General features: G+C 37.5%; 1 protein-coding gene across 5 annotated transcripts in view; it reads left to right on the top strand.

The window, feature by feature from the left end:
• PRDM5 (PR/SET domain 5) overlaps window positions 1–12821 on the top strand; it is a 216247-nt gene that overhangs the window by 119327 nt on the left and 84099 nt on the right. For all 5 annotated transcript variants that reach the window (XM_060105497.1, XM_060105496.1, XM_060105500.1 and 2 more), the window contains one exon: window positions 11430–11523. In XM_060105497.1, coding sequence (XP_059961480.1) covers window positions 11430–11523 — 94 coding nt within the window. The remainder of the gene's footprint in view (window positions 1–11429; window positions 11524–12821) is intronic.

Below are 12821 nucleotides of genomic sequence, written 5' to 3'. Positions count from 1 at the left end.
TGATTAAGTCATAAACAAGCTCCTGGGGGAAAGAGCTGTGTCTATTCAAATAAGAGACCTTTTTTCCTGACCTTTATATAACCTTCAAGGGATGAACATGAGAAGCCGATGAGGAACTCTGGTCATAACCTCTCCTAGGATAATTCCATTGGGTGTCCTCTACTAACACCTCATCCAGTGATTTCCAAATTCTGGGCCATGACCACTTTTTGGGTCTTGAAATAACTTACTGGGTCATTAATAGAATAGAATAGAACAGAACAGAATAGAAGAGACTATAATAAAAAATACAATAGAAAATATGAGAGTAAGGATCATTTAATGAAATAATACACATGTGTGCGTGTCTTCATGTATGTGTTAGATTTTGATATAAAAATTATCTTTTTGGTCATGATCAAACAGTTTGAAAGACACTGCAGGTCAGACTTTGTGCAGGTGAGATTTTATTAGACCTTAAAGAAAAGGACAGGTCTCTCTATAAAGAAATCAGGGATTAGGTTCTAAAACCATAATATATGGCATAAATTGTACGTAATAAAAAAAATCTTTGGCAATCTCTAAGAAAGGTGCCAAGTTGTAGATTGAAAGACAGTGGCTCAATAATTCCATCACAACCACTTTTTCCTTCAACTTTGCATCAGATTTCTCTTCTTCAGGTGGGTTGTAGGTGAAGTAGTGGGTGGTTCATTTAAGGTGTTACATGTCCAGAATTGCCTATTTTTGTGTTCTAGAAGCACATTCACAAGGATGAGATGCTCACACTAAGAGGTGCATGCATGTAGGAATTGAACCTGACAGAGGAAAGTAACAGATACAGATGTTTCTCTGAAGCTCATTTAGTTAATGGCAAATTGCTTACCCCGTTTCAGTTATTTTTCTTAGGTGGATGATGGGATGGCATCGTACAGTTTCTAATGTAAGCACCTTATTTCTCATACTAGACAGTAAACTTTGAAGATAGATGCTGTACTTTAATTCATGGCACCTATTGACCACATTGTGCTTTGAATGTGGCAGACATTTTCTGAATGAATAAAAATTCATGAAAAAATTATCCCAAATAAATGATTTAATGTTCTTAGTTAAATGGTAGTTATAATACGAGGAGTAATTTCTCTAAATCTGTATTTGCAATATGCATTGAAGCATTTTTCCCTTTCTGAGCACTCTCTTTCTTGACTTTATGAGCATATTAATGATCTAGTGATACACTGAAAAATCATTGTTGTATTCCTTCTGCACTGGGTTTATCAGCCTGAGATATCTAAGAACTCTTTAAACCTTTCATTTGAAGACACTGCACTGTTCTAATTTTCTGAACCCTTTCCTGGCTCTGAGTTAGATATTTCACATGTAGCTCACTTACTCCCAAATCAGTGATGGCCCTTTGTCCCCTGAGAAACTTTAATAGAAGAGCCTGCCTCCCAGCTTGCTTCTACTTCCTCCACTCCCCCAACCCCCAGATGATGATTGAAGAGCCATCAACTAAAGACTATGCCTTGGTGTTTCCCTGAACCACAGCATTGCTGTTGCTCTTCAGAGCTTTCTTCACCCCGGTTCCTGTGGGCACAGGGCCTTGCCTTCCAGATCTCTAGCCTCTGACTCTTGCCTTTGCCTTAAAGGTTCAGACTGGCTCTTACCTCCAGAACACTGCCTTTGTTGTTTGCTCTTTACCAGCCCAGCCCAACCCAGGGGTTGAGCTCACTTTACTTGACCCGCCTGATCAAGGGCACACCAGCAGCCTTCTTAAAACCACAAAGGGAAATGTTCTTTATTTTTTAATTAATTTGTTTTCCTTTTTTTTTCCTTTGTAGTAGACATCTTATGAAAACAAATCCCTAAAATCATACATGAATGCATGGGTAGTCAGTTATGCAGCTTAGGTTAGAATCCCTGGCACCAGCCACCTTTCCTTCTGCCTACCACGTTTCTAGGCCCCTTCCCAGTGAATAGCCTCTGGGCTTTCCCAAGTATATTAACAACTGTAGACGTTGTTGTACAAATTATTTGTTCATTATTACCACATCTACTACTATATTCAAAGGCAGGTGACCCTAGTAACTGGAGGATATTTTGTAGACTGAGTAAAACTCAGTTTTTATCCTCAGCATAATGCCGTTGACATACTTTTAAGTCACTGTAATGGGCTGGAATAGGGAAGATTAGAAATGGGAAGGTGCGAGCTGGAGGTGGTTGGGTGGCAGAGCTGGGAAGATGGGGGGTAGAAGGTGGGAAGGGTGACCAATGGAATGGAGGAGAGAGTGTGAGAAGAGACTCCAGAGTGTTAGGTTGGATGGGGTGCTTTCAAATGCTGTAAGTACAGAGCACCTCCTTCGTCACCCTAGTAAATCGTCAGGAACTTCCCCATTCCACACTGATGTTTCTGTGTAAGAGGATGTTCTTTTTGGGTGGAGCTTGGAGAAAAACACAAGATCTCAGCTACCCATCTGGGAGAAAAGTATATTTAAATGTAAATGGTTTTATGACACAGATGCCATTCAGGAACTTACTTCTTTGCCTTGACATTATGACCTGGAGAGTATTTCAGGTAGGTTCATATAAAGCTACTCATTTTTTATGACCATTACTATTTTGATACTTCAGTGAACATCCTTTTACATAAAACTTTGTAACTTTGCCAAGAGTATTTATGCAAATAGATCTTAGGTATGGAATTTATGGGTCAGATATTAAGTTTACTTTAAATTTTGATTGCTCCTGTCCAACTGCCTTCTGAAAAAGCTCTTATTTTCACTTAGTAGTGATGAAAGTGCTCCTTTACCTGTGCCATCACAAACATCTATGTTATCAGCCTTTTTTTTTTTTTCAGTCTGAGAAGTGAAAAGTGATATTTCATTGCATTTTAGCAATGGTGGGTGAAATTCTATTCTTATTATGTTTTTTTTTTTCCATTTTTCTTCTGAGAAATGCTTGTAGGTACTCTTTGTCCTTTTTCTACTGGCCTATTTGGCTGTTTTCTTATTGATTTCAAGGAGCTCTATAGATATTATGAATATCAATACTTTGCTGTTCTTGTTTCTAATATTTGTCCCCATCTATCAACTTGCATCTTTTGAATAAAGAAGTTTTACATTTTTATGTTTTCAAGTATGACATGGATTATGAGTTTTATGGCTTCTGAGTATTTATAGCTTCTGAGTTTTAAGTCTTATTTAGAAAACTTTCTTATTTCAAGATTATGCAAATACTCGTCAATGCTTTTAAAACTTATATTTCTTTTTTAATTGGTATTTTAATCCATCAATAATTTATTTTTAGTTATGGATTGAAATATTGATTCATACCACTGCTGTCACATTGTTGAATGCCTCTTGTATAAATCTATTTTTGGACTCCATTCTGTTCCATTTAATCTGTATTCCCTTGCAATATCAGACTATTTTAATAGTTGCGATTTATAATGTTTTTTAATATCTGTTGGACAAGGGTTCCTTTGTAGTTTTCCTTTTTCAAAATTCTTTTACATGGTGTTTTGGGAAGATTAATGTTAATAAGCAGATGTCTTATCACTGCTTCCTTTTTATCTTCCTGGAAATCAGTGTCATATATTAAAAAACAGCTCCTCTTCACAAAAATTCTTCGAATATACCCTTGCTCTTCTGAATGGTTTGGTTCAGAAATGTTCAGGATAGAAAAAGCAGGAAATAAAAACAGTTCATTTTCCTCTATTATCATTAAATTAATTCTCCATTACCAGTATATTTCTTATTTTTTTCATGTATTAAAACATGGTATTTAGTATAACATGGAGATCCTTCCCTTGTCCCTTTCATTTCTATTCTACTTGAAATTCTACCAAGTTTGTTTGACTCATTTCTCAGCCCAAAGGATCTATTAGAAGAAGACTAAGTGAAAGAGGATTGGGAAAAAAAAAAAAAAAAACTCAGGTTAGCCGTAGCCAGAAGACTTGGTGATGGTTTGTTACACCCAGAGAAGACAAAAAACTTTAAAAATAAACTGTGACTCATAGAGCATGGCAAATGGGGGAGATTTAGCATGAGGGCAGGAAGTGTACTTATGTGAACCCTCAATAGACAGGATAATGAATTTTAAATGATGTTGACAGTCTTAGTGAATAGATAGTATAAATTTGGAAGCTAAGTTAAAATAAATGGAAAATTATTACGTTTTTTAAAAAGAGACACTCTTCTCTCTTCTGTAACAATTTGTATAAAACTAGAAAATGCCACAAACCGGAACCAATGAAAACTAGAACTGTACAAATGAGAATTGTATGTTATAATTAAAATATGCTGACATGCAGTATTTTCAGTAAAAAATAAGCTTTGAACCTAATGTCCCGTATTGGGTGTTTTATATTTAAAATTAGAAACTAGAATCAGTTTAGAATCAGACTCTGATCTTTTTACTTTGTTTGCATCTGTATTATGTTGAAAATAGATTTGTTTAGTTTTTATAAGGGTTTCAATTGAGAAAATGTCCTCTGGCCATGTTGACACTTAGATAATTGGGTGGTGGTTTAAATACACACACACACACACACACACACACACACACACACACACACACAGACATTTTACTTTCTATCTATTCCAAATATTTGGAATCCTATTCTCATCCTATTTCCTATTGTCTGTTAATTTCTAGGGATTTATACTATAAGAAAACTATTTCCTGTTGAAGGACTGGTGTTAATTATTAGAGTAATTTTTGGATAGGACTGGAATTGATCCATTGTTGTTTGCTTGTCTGTTTGTAGTTTAGGAATCTGCACTCGTTTCTCTTTGGATGGCACATAAAGTTCAATGCAAGATTACCAATTTATTTAGCCCTCTTGCCTAGCAAACAAGTTATCCACTAAAGGAGCTAGTATAGCTGCCATGATGTGTTACCTATGACTTATAAAAATTAGGAGGCCTACTTTTATGCAGAAAATTCTGCTTCACATTATTATGATGCATCTGAAAACTTTATCTTCAGTAGTGAAGCTACAAGTGTCTGTTATCTGGACAGTTTGTGAAGGGACATGGTTGCTGTTTCCAGATATTCAAAGAGCTTCATTTGGAAGTGAGAATAAACTTGTTCTGTATGGCTCTAGACTAGCTGTAGTAAAAAGTGGCCACGCAGGGGCAGAACTTTTAAATTAATGGTCAAATCAGCTAGCCTGAAGAGTCATGTGTTGAAAACACTGTTTGCTACAGGCATCCTTGGTTACAAATATGAGATACCGTCTCTCAGCAGTATAGTAGAGGGGAAAGCCCCCTGAGTTGCCTTCCAAGGAAGACTTCATCTGAAAGCCTATGATTATTTCTTCTCTTAGCAAATTCCCTTTGCCTTGATCAGGGTATTACAGTTGGCCCTTTGTGTCTGCGGGTTCCACGTCCACAGACTCAACCAACCGCGAATGAAGAGTATTTGGAAGAAAAATTCCAGAAAGTTCCAAACAGCAGAACATGAATTTGCTGTGCACTGGCAACCATTTACATTGTATTAGGTATTATAAGTAATCTAGAGATGATTTAAAATATAAGAGAGGATGTGCATAGGTTATACGCAAATACTATGCCGTTTTTTTGTTTTGGGAGTATAATTGCTTTACAATGGCATATTAGTTTCTGTTGTATAATGAAGTAAATCAGCTATATGTATACCTATATCCCCTCCCTCTTGGACTTCCCTCCCACCCCCTCCTATCCCACTCATCTAGGTCGTTAACAGAGCACCGAACTGAGCCTCATGTGCTTTATAGTGTGTTCCCACTAGCTGAGCATCCTCGGATTTTGGTATCCTCTGAGGTCCTGAAACCAGTCTCCCACAGATATGGAGGAGGAGTGTCCTTAGGGCTGCGGGGACTTCAATAGTTGGCACCTTGAGGTTATGGTTTTGTACTAATGAGTTGTGGCTTTCAAGCAATGGAAAGGTTGGACTGGCTACTCAAGGCTGTACTCCATCTTCACTTCTCTGTGTAGCATGAGCTACCTTTTTCTGTTCTGAGCTTAAAGAAACTGATTTCTTTGGTATTTCTCCAGTTTCTATTCATTTTTGTGAGGAGGAGTCCTTTTAAGGTAAGCCAGTTGTAAGTCTGACAGTAAAAATTTAATCCACAGACCTTGTAAACAGCCAGATGACACACATTTTATAAAGCCTTAGGTTTATTATGTGACCCTGTGGGACAGTAATATACTTTTATACAGACTTCAATAATGAGATTTTTTTTTAAAGAATAGTTCTAACACATGTATCTCTGGAATATTTTTTCCAGTTTTATTTTATCTCTACTTATTTCCCCTGAATTTGTCATAGTTTCCTTGTTTTGCACATGACTGAAAGAAGAAATGTCATTTCAAGTAATATTGCTAACTGTGGAGCTATATATATTACTGATAGTCAAAGTTATTTTTAATTGTGAATGGGCCTGATGAAAATGCTAATCTGCTCTCATGAAATTAGTATTTGGTTTGGTTGGCTAGAAATGTGATAATTTGTTAACTATTGTAGAAAAATTATGTTGTAAACTTTCTGAAGCATTCTTGAGACATTTTACTAGTTGTTACATGTAGTTCAACACATTTTCTTGTGTATTTTCTACATCTGCAACAATAATCAGACATGGTGCATAAAATGATATATTTCATAGTGCTAGTTCGTGGACTAGTTCATTTGTTACATCAGCAGATGTTGGTGTCTCAGTGCTTGACATTTAAAAGGAGGGTGTTCTGGGGCCTCCCTGGTGGCGCAGTGGTTAAGAGTCCGCCTGCCGATGCAGGGGATACGAGTTCGTGCCCCGGTCTGGGAGGATCCCATATGCCGCGGAGCGGCTGGGCCCGTGAGCCATGGCTGCTGGGCCTGTGCATCCGGAGCCTGTGCTCCGCAACGGGAGAGGCCACAACAGTGAGAGGCCCACATACCGCAAAAAAAAAAAAAAAAAAAGGAGGGTGTTCTGGAGCTCAAGGATAATGTGATGAATAGGTCAGTGGAAAGTTTGGAACCCTGTAGAGATGAAAAATTGAAGGATAAGACACCCTTTAAGAGGGTTAATTTTATTTGGTATTTGTAAAATATGTCTTGGAGACAGAAGTCCTCTATCCACAACTTGAAGGTATTTCACTACCACCTTACTTAAATGAGATTGAATGCTGAGACTTTCACAAGTCATGCCATCACAACTCCGTGGTGTTGGGTGTTGGAATCTTTTTGACAAAGTATTTATTCACCTGGCTATGTACTAACAGCTTACTGCTTGAAACGTGCTACTGACTTCAGGTCAGTATCTAGAAGTTGTGGCTTTGGTTTGGTTAACATAGGTCTAAGTCATTATGCTGTCCCAAGTTCTTTAATCATCAAGCACCTAAATCATATCCACAAGTTGTTTTGTCCTAGATTTGGAAAAAGAGAAAGAATGGGTTAGGGTGGAATATATTTTTGGAAGATTAAAGCAACCCTGTATTCCAATTTGGATGCTCTAAAAATGAAAGAGTTTCTCTTTTTATAATGATATTATCTACTAATTGTAGAAAATTAAAACATCAAAGAAAGTTCTAGAGAACAAAGCAAAAACTCTGTCAAATACCACTGTCCACTTTACTGCGAAAACCCTCCTCAGTGTTTTGTAGAACATCTTCCTAGACCCTGTTCTATGTGAGTATGAATGTGCCATAAATGGTATTCTACTATATAATGCTTTGCATTCGGCTTTTGACACTTAAAATATGTTATGGAGACTTTTCCATATCAAAGAAAAAATATATTTAATAGTCACTAGAATTTAGTTAACTAGGTTTATAACTGTCAATGGGAATTAAAAAAAATACTTTAAAAAAAAATTGTGCAAGGGAATTCCCTGGCAGTCCAGTGGTTAGGACTCCATGCTGTCACTGCCAAGGGCATGGTTCAGTCCCTGGTCGGGGAACTAAGATTCCACATGCCGTGCAGCGCTGCCAAAAAAAAAAAAAAAAAAGTGCAAAAATTTGTCCGATACATTTCTATAAAAGGAATTGGTTAGTCAAGAGGTCTATGCGCAGTTATCATTTTGGTAAATAGAGCCACACTGCCCCTCAGAAAATTTACATTCCCAATTACCAGATGTGAGATTGCATGTTCTCACCCTTCAGGCAACACAGAATGATATCTTTTTCTTCACTTCTGCCAGTCTGATAGACCATAGATAGTATTTTGTTTTTAATTTTTCATTCTTTAATTGCATTTCATTCATGGCTTGAAGTATTAATACTGTACGTAATCTGACATCCCCAAGTTTTATAGCCAGTAATCCAGACTTGAAATATTCAACTGCCTGTTGACATCTCTTTTTTTTTTTTTTTTGACGGTACACGGGCCTCTCACTGTTGTGGCCTCTCCCGTTGCAGAGCACAGGCTCCGGACGTGCAGGCCTAGCAGCCATGGCTCATGGGCCCAGCCGCTCCGCTGCATGTGGGATCCTCCCGGACCGGGGCACGAACCCACGTCCCCTGCATCGGCAGGCGGACTCCCAACCACTGCGCCACCAGGGAAGCCCGACATCTCTTATTTTTTTTTTTTTTTTGCGGTACGCGGGCCTCTCACTGTTGTGGCCTCTCCCGTTGCGGAGCACAGGCTCCGGAAGCACAGGTTCAGTGGCCATGGCTCACAGGCCTAAGCCGCTCCGCGGCACGTGGGATCTTCCCGGACCGGGGCACGAACCCGTATCCCCTGCATTGGCAGGCGGACTCTCAACCACTGCGCCACCAGGGAAGCCCCCGACATCTCTTAATAGTCATCTGAACTTGTCCAAAATCGAATCCCTTATCTTTTACCCAAACTTGTTTCTTGCTTGCTCTTTCATATATTAGTTAATGGCTAATCCATCCTACCATTACTCAGGTCACAATTTTGGAGGCATGCTTGCTTCCTTCTTTCTGTGTCTTATGCTTCATATCCAGGTCTCTCTGCAAAACCTGTTCACTTTCATAATAGATCCAGAAGCCTCTGACTTTTCTTCACATTAGTGGCTCCCACCCTGGTATAGGTCTTAATCATCTCTTGCTTGGTTTATTGCTATTACTTCTCTAGTTTCTCTGCTTTCCCTTGTCTCCCTATATCCTGTTCTCAACACAGCCACCTTAGTGTCCTGTTAAATGCCAAGTGAATCATGCCTCTTATCTGCTTAAAACGCATTAGGGAGATTTTATATTTCTCTCAGTAAAAGACAAAATTCCTGCAATGGCCAACCAAGCCCTACATGATTTGCTTCTCCGATTTCTCCACCTCCTCCCATTTCTGTGCCACTTCCACTTAGTTCCTATCACGCTGGCCTCCGTGGAGTTTCCTGCCTAGATCACCCAGAGGGAAACCTGCCCCTGTTCCCCCAGTGCAATCAGATCTTCTCTCAACTGTCACCTTCTCAGCCAGAATTTCCTTGACCACCTGTTTAAAATTGCTACCCCATTCTCTGAAACATTTGCTGTCCTCTTTCCCTGCTTTATTTTTCTCTGTAGCATGTATCTGATATTTTATCATTTGTTGATTGTTCCTCTCTCTCTGCTAGAGTAAGAGCTCCACAATAGCAGAGACATTTGCCTTTTTTTCCCCACAACTATATCCCCAGAATATAAAATAGGACTGGCATGTAGCAGCATGAAGTGCATATCATAGACTTGGTGCAAAATAAATAATCAGTGAAATTTTAAGAGTGCTGTTTGGAGGAGAGTCCTTTTGCCCTTTTGGGGGAATTTTTATATTATTAATTTGCTATAACTCTTTATATTAGTAATTTTAAACTTTTGGTTTATGTTGCAAATATTTTCTGTGTCACCGAATATTTTTGCCTTGCAGTTTTAAATTTAATTCTCTCATCTGAGTACCCGGTTTTCTGCCATGCCTAGAAAGCCTTTTCCTACTCAAAAATTATTTAAATATTTACTCTTATTTTCTTGTATATTTAGTGTCTTATTCTTCACATTAAAAAAATATAGCTGAATTGAAATGGGATTTATCTCTTGTAATGGGTGGGGAATAGACACAACTTAATTTTTCCTGAATATCTATACAGTTGCCTCACAACCATTTACTAAACAATCCACTGTTCTTATACCAATTTGAAATGCCACATTTTCCTACTAAATGTTCATATATCTCTGGTAATGAAAGAAACCTACTCTTTGTTCTATTTTATTGATATGTTTATTCCCACCTATCATTTTAATATCTCTAACTAAATAGCACATTTGAATATCTGTAGTTTATCCTGAGTTTTAAATATTTGTTCCTACCATCCTTTTTCTATATTTTTCACAGTTGAAAACAGTCATGATAATCCCTTTCTCACTAACATTATGTTAATAGGTAATATATTTATATTTTTAATATTATAGTGTCCATTAGACTAAGAAAATGTATAAATCTGTATGCTGTGAATAAAGTGACTTTTCTTTAAATAATTCCCATTATTTTTATACCACAGTTATCATAACATAACCCATCAATTACATGATTTGCTTTATTTTAATAAGAGAACATAGTTCAGTTTTTTACATATTAGCATTTATGGGCATTGTTATCTCACCATCCGTGGTAGAATAGAATTTTATTTACTGATTTGTGCCAAATGGGTTAATACTGATGTGTAATGGAAAACAGGTGAAGTGAGTAAGCTGTTTTTACTGTTGTTTTTTGTTTTTGATTTTTAGATCTAGCAGGTGGATTTCTGTTGTTTGTTGTTTACACATATATTTTTGTCTGTCATGGATTAATAGTGCTTCCTATATCTATGCTGCAAGTTACTGAAACTTTTTGAGCCTTAGTTTTCTCATCTATAAAATGGAGACACTAATGGTATTTTATTTATCAAATTGCTATTAGAATTAAGTGAAATAATTCATGTGAAGTGTTTGGTGTAGCATTTGATCCAAAATAACTATTTAATTAATGAGACCTGGTGTTAATTATAACATGAGTAAATGTTCTAGTTTAATTTAGGGGAAAAGCAGCACCTAGGACTGAAAATTATTTGAAGTTAGTCAGTGAAGTTGAGGGAAAAGGGTGGAAACAGCCTCCATTTTACAGTTTCCTTTGTCTGTGTTGAAAATGTTGTACCAGCATAAAGTCTGTCCATTGATAAAGGAGGTTTAGTCTTTAGAGAAATTACGTATCATTTCACTCTGCAAAGTAGATTCTGAGAAATCTCAATGTGTATTGAGATTAGCATTTGAGATTATAGGAGCAGTTTCCTTTACTGTTTATCAAGTTTATAATTAATTAATGTGAGAAGTTAAAAATACAGTCATTTTTTCCCCATGAACTCAGCCTATTTGTGTTCCCAATTTTATGGGGGAAGAATGTCACCAGAAGGAACAGGATATTGTCCACCTTCCTGTCTTTCCTGGTCCCCATCATGAATCCAGGCTCCAATTATTGTAATGACTAGTTGATTCTAGAGAGTCCTGACTCACTGTTTCTTTCATCTGCAGACCCACTCTGAAGAGAGGCCTTTCCAATGTGAGGAGTGTAAAGCTTTGTTCCGGACCCCATTTTCTTTGCAGAGACACCTGCTCATACATAACAGTAAGTCACAATCCAGGCAGTTGAGGACCAAAGGAATTATATCATATTTTGTTCTTATAACCTTTGAGAATGTAGGCATCACAGAAGTGGACCTATAAGTAGTTATGTAATCTGCTTTTAAACTTAAAAAGGACTGATAACTGCCTTTCACCTTTTCGTCCTTTATCCTTGATTTATTTTCCCACAGTAAGATTAATCATTTTATGAGACATTTTATTTTATATCATTTTTTCCCACTATTAAAAGCTGTGTATAAAAACATGTTGAGTAAAGTGTCTTTGAAATTTGTTCTGAAACAGACGTTTTTGTTCCCTTTTAAATATAATGATTAAGGAAACATGCCTGACTCTTTAAAACATGCAGCTATCTGGCATGATTTTATTAGCTCACAGGCTTTTAAAATTGGAAAGGATCAGAGTAGACATCTAATTTAACCTCTTCATTGGAGGGGAATTGAGAAAATTGAGACTCAGAGAAGCATAGTGACATACTCAGGGTTGCACAGCACTGGGGGTAGCATCCAAGCCTGTTAGTCCAGTGTTTTCCATGCCTACTCCACTGCCTCTGATTTCTTACTTCTTCTTTTTTTTTTTTTTTTTTTGCGGTATGCGGGCCTCTCACTGTTGTGGCCTCCCCCGTTGCGGAGCACAGGCTCCGGACGCGCAGGCTCAGCGGCCATGGCTCACGGGCCCAGCCGCTCCGTGGCATATGGGATCCTACCAGACCGGGGCACAAACCCGTATCCCCTGCATCGGCAGGCGGACTCTCAACCACTTGCGCCACCAGGGAGGCCCCCTCTTACTTCTTTTGACAAGGGAATTTTTGGTGGGGGTAGGGGGGAGTTAAGTTATTCACATACATACCGTGAAGTCTGTCTAGCAGTTACACTGAGAGCTGATTTTAGAATACCACAGTTTTTAGCCATGTCACTTTATTCAGAGAAGAAATTGTAATTGCTAAACACAGCTTTAAAGTGGGTTCTGTGTTCAGATGTTGAAGTAACCAGAGATTTACTACTTTACTGTATCTAAAGTTAAATAAAAATGGTATAACATAAGTAATACATTTCTTTTAATTAGAATTGTTTAATCAGTAGAATATCCTCTAACGTGTAGTTCCTAATGCTTATTAAATTTTTAATATTTCTGAGGAAAGCAAAACAATCTTGACATTTGATTGTATGGATAAAATAGTATCTTGGAAGAAATTTTCTCTGGTCAAGTCAAAGTATCTAAAATGCAAAATAATAAAGACACTAAAGTTTTTATATTTATTGAGTGGTAATGATTGTGATGAAA

This window comes from Mesoplodon densirostris, chromosome 1 (genome assembly GCF_025265405.1).
Source record: "Mesoplodon densirostris isolate mMesDen1 chromosome 1, mMesDen1 primary haplotype, whole genome shotgun sequence".
In the NCBI taxonomy this organism is placed as follows: Eukaryota; Metazoa; Chordata; class Mammalia; order Artiodactyla; family Ziphiidae; genus Mesoplodon; species Mesoplodon densirostris.
The sequence above is the reverse complement of the archived record's forward strand: the minus strand, read 5'-3'. Positions and strand labels throughout refer to the sequence as shown.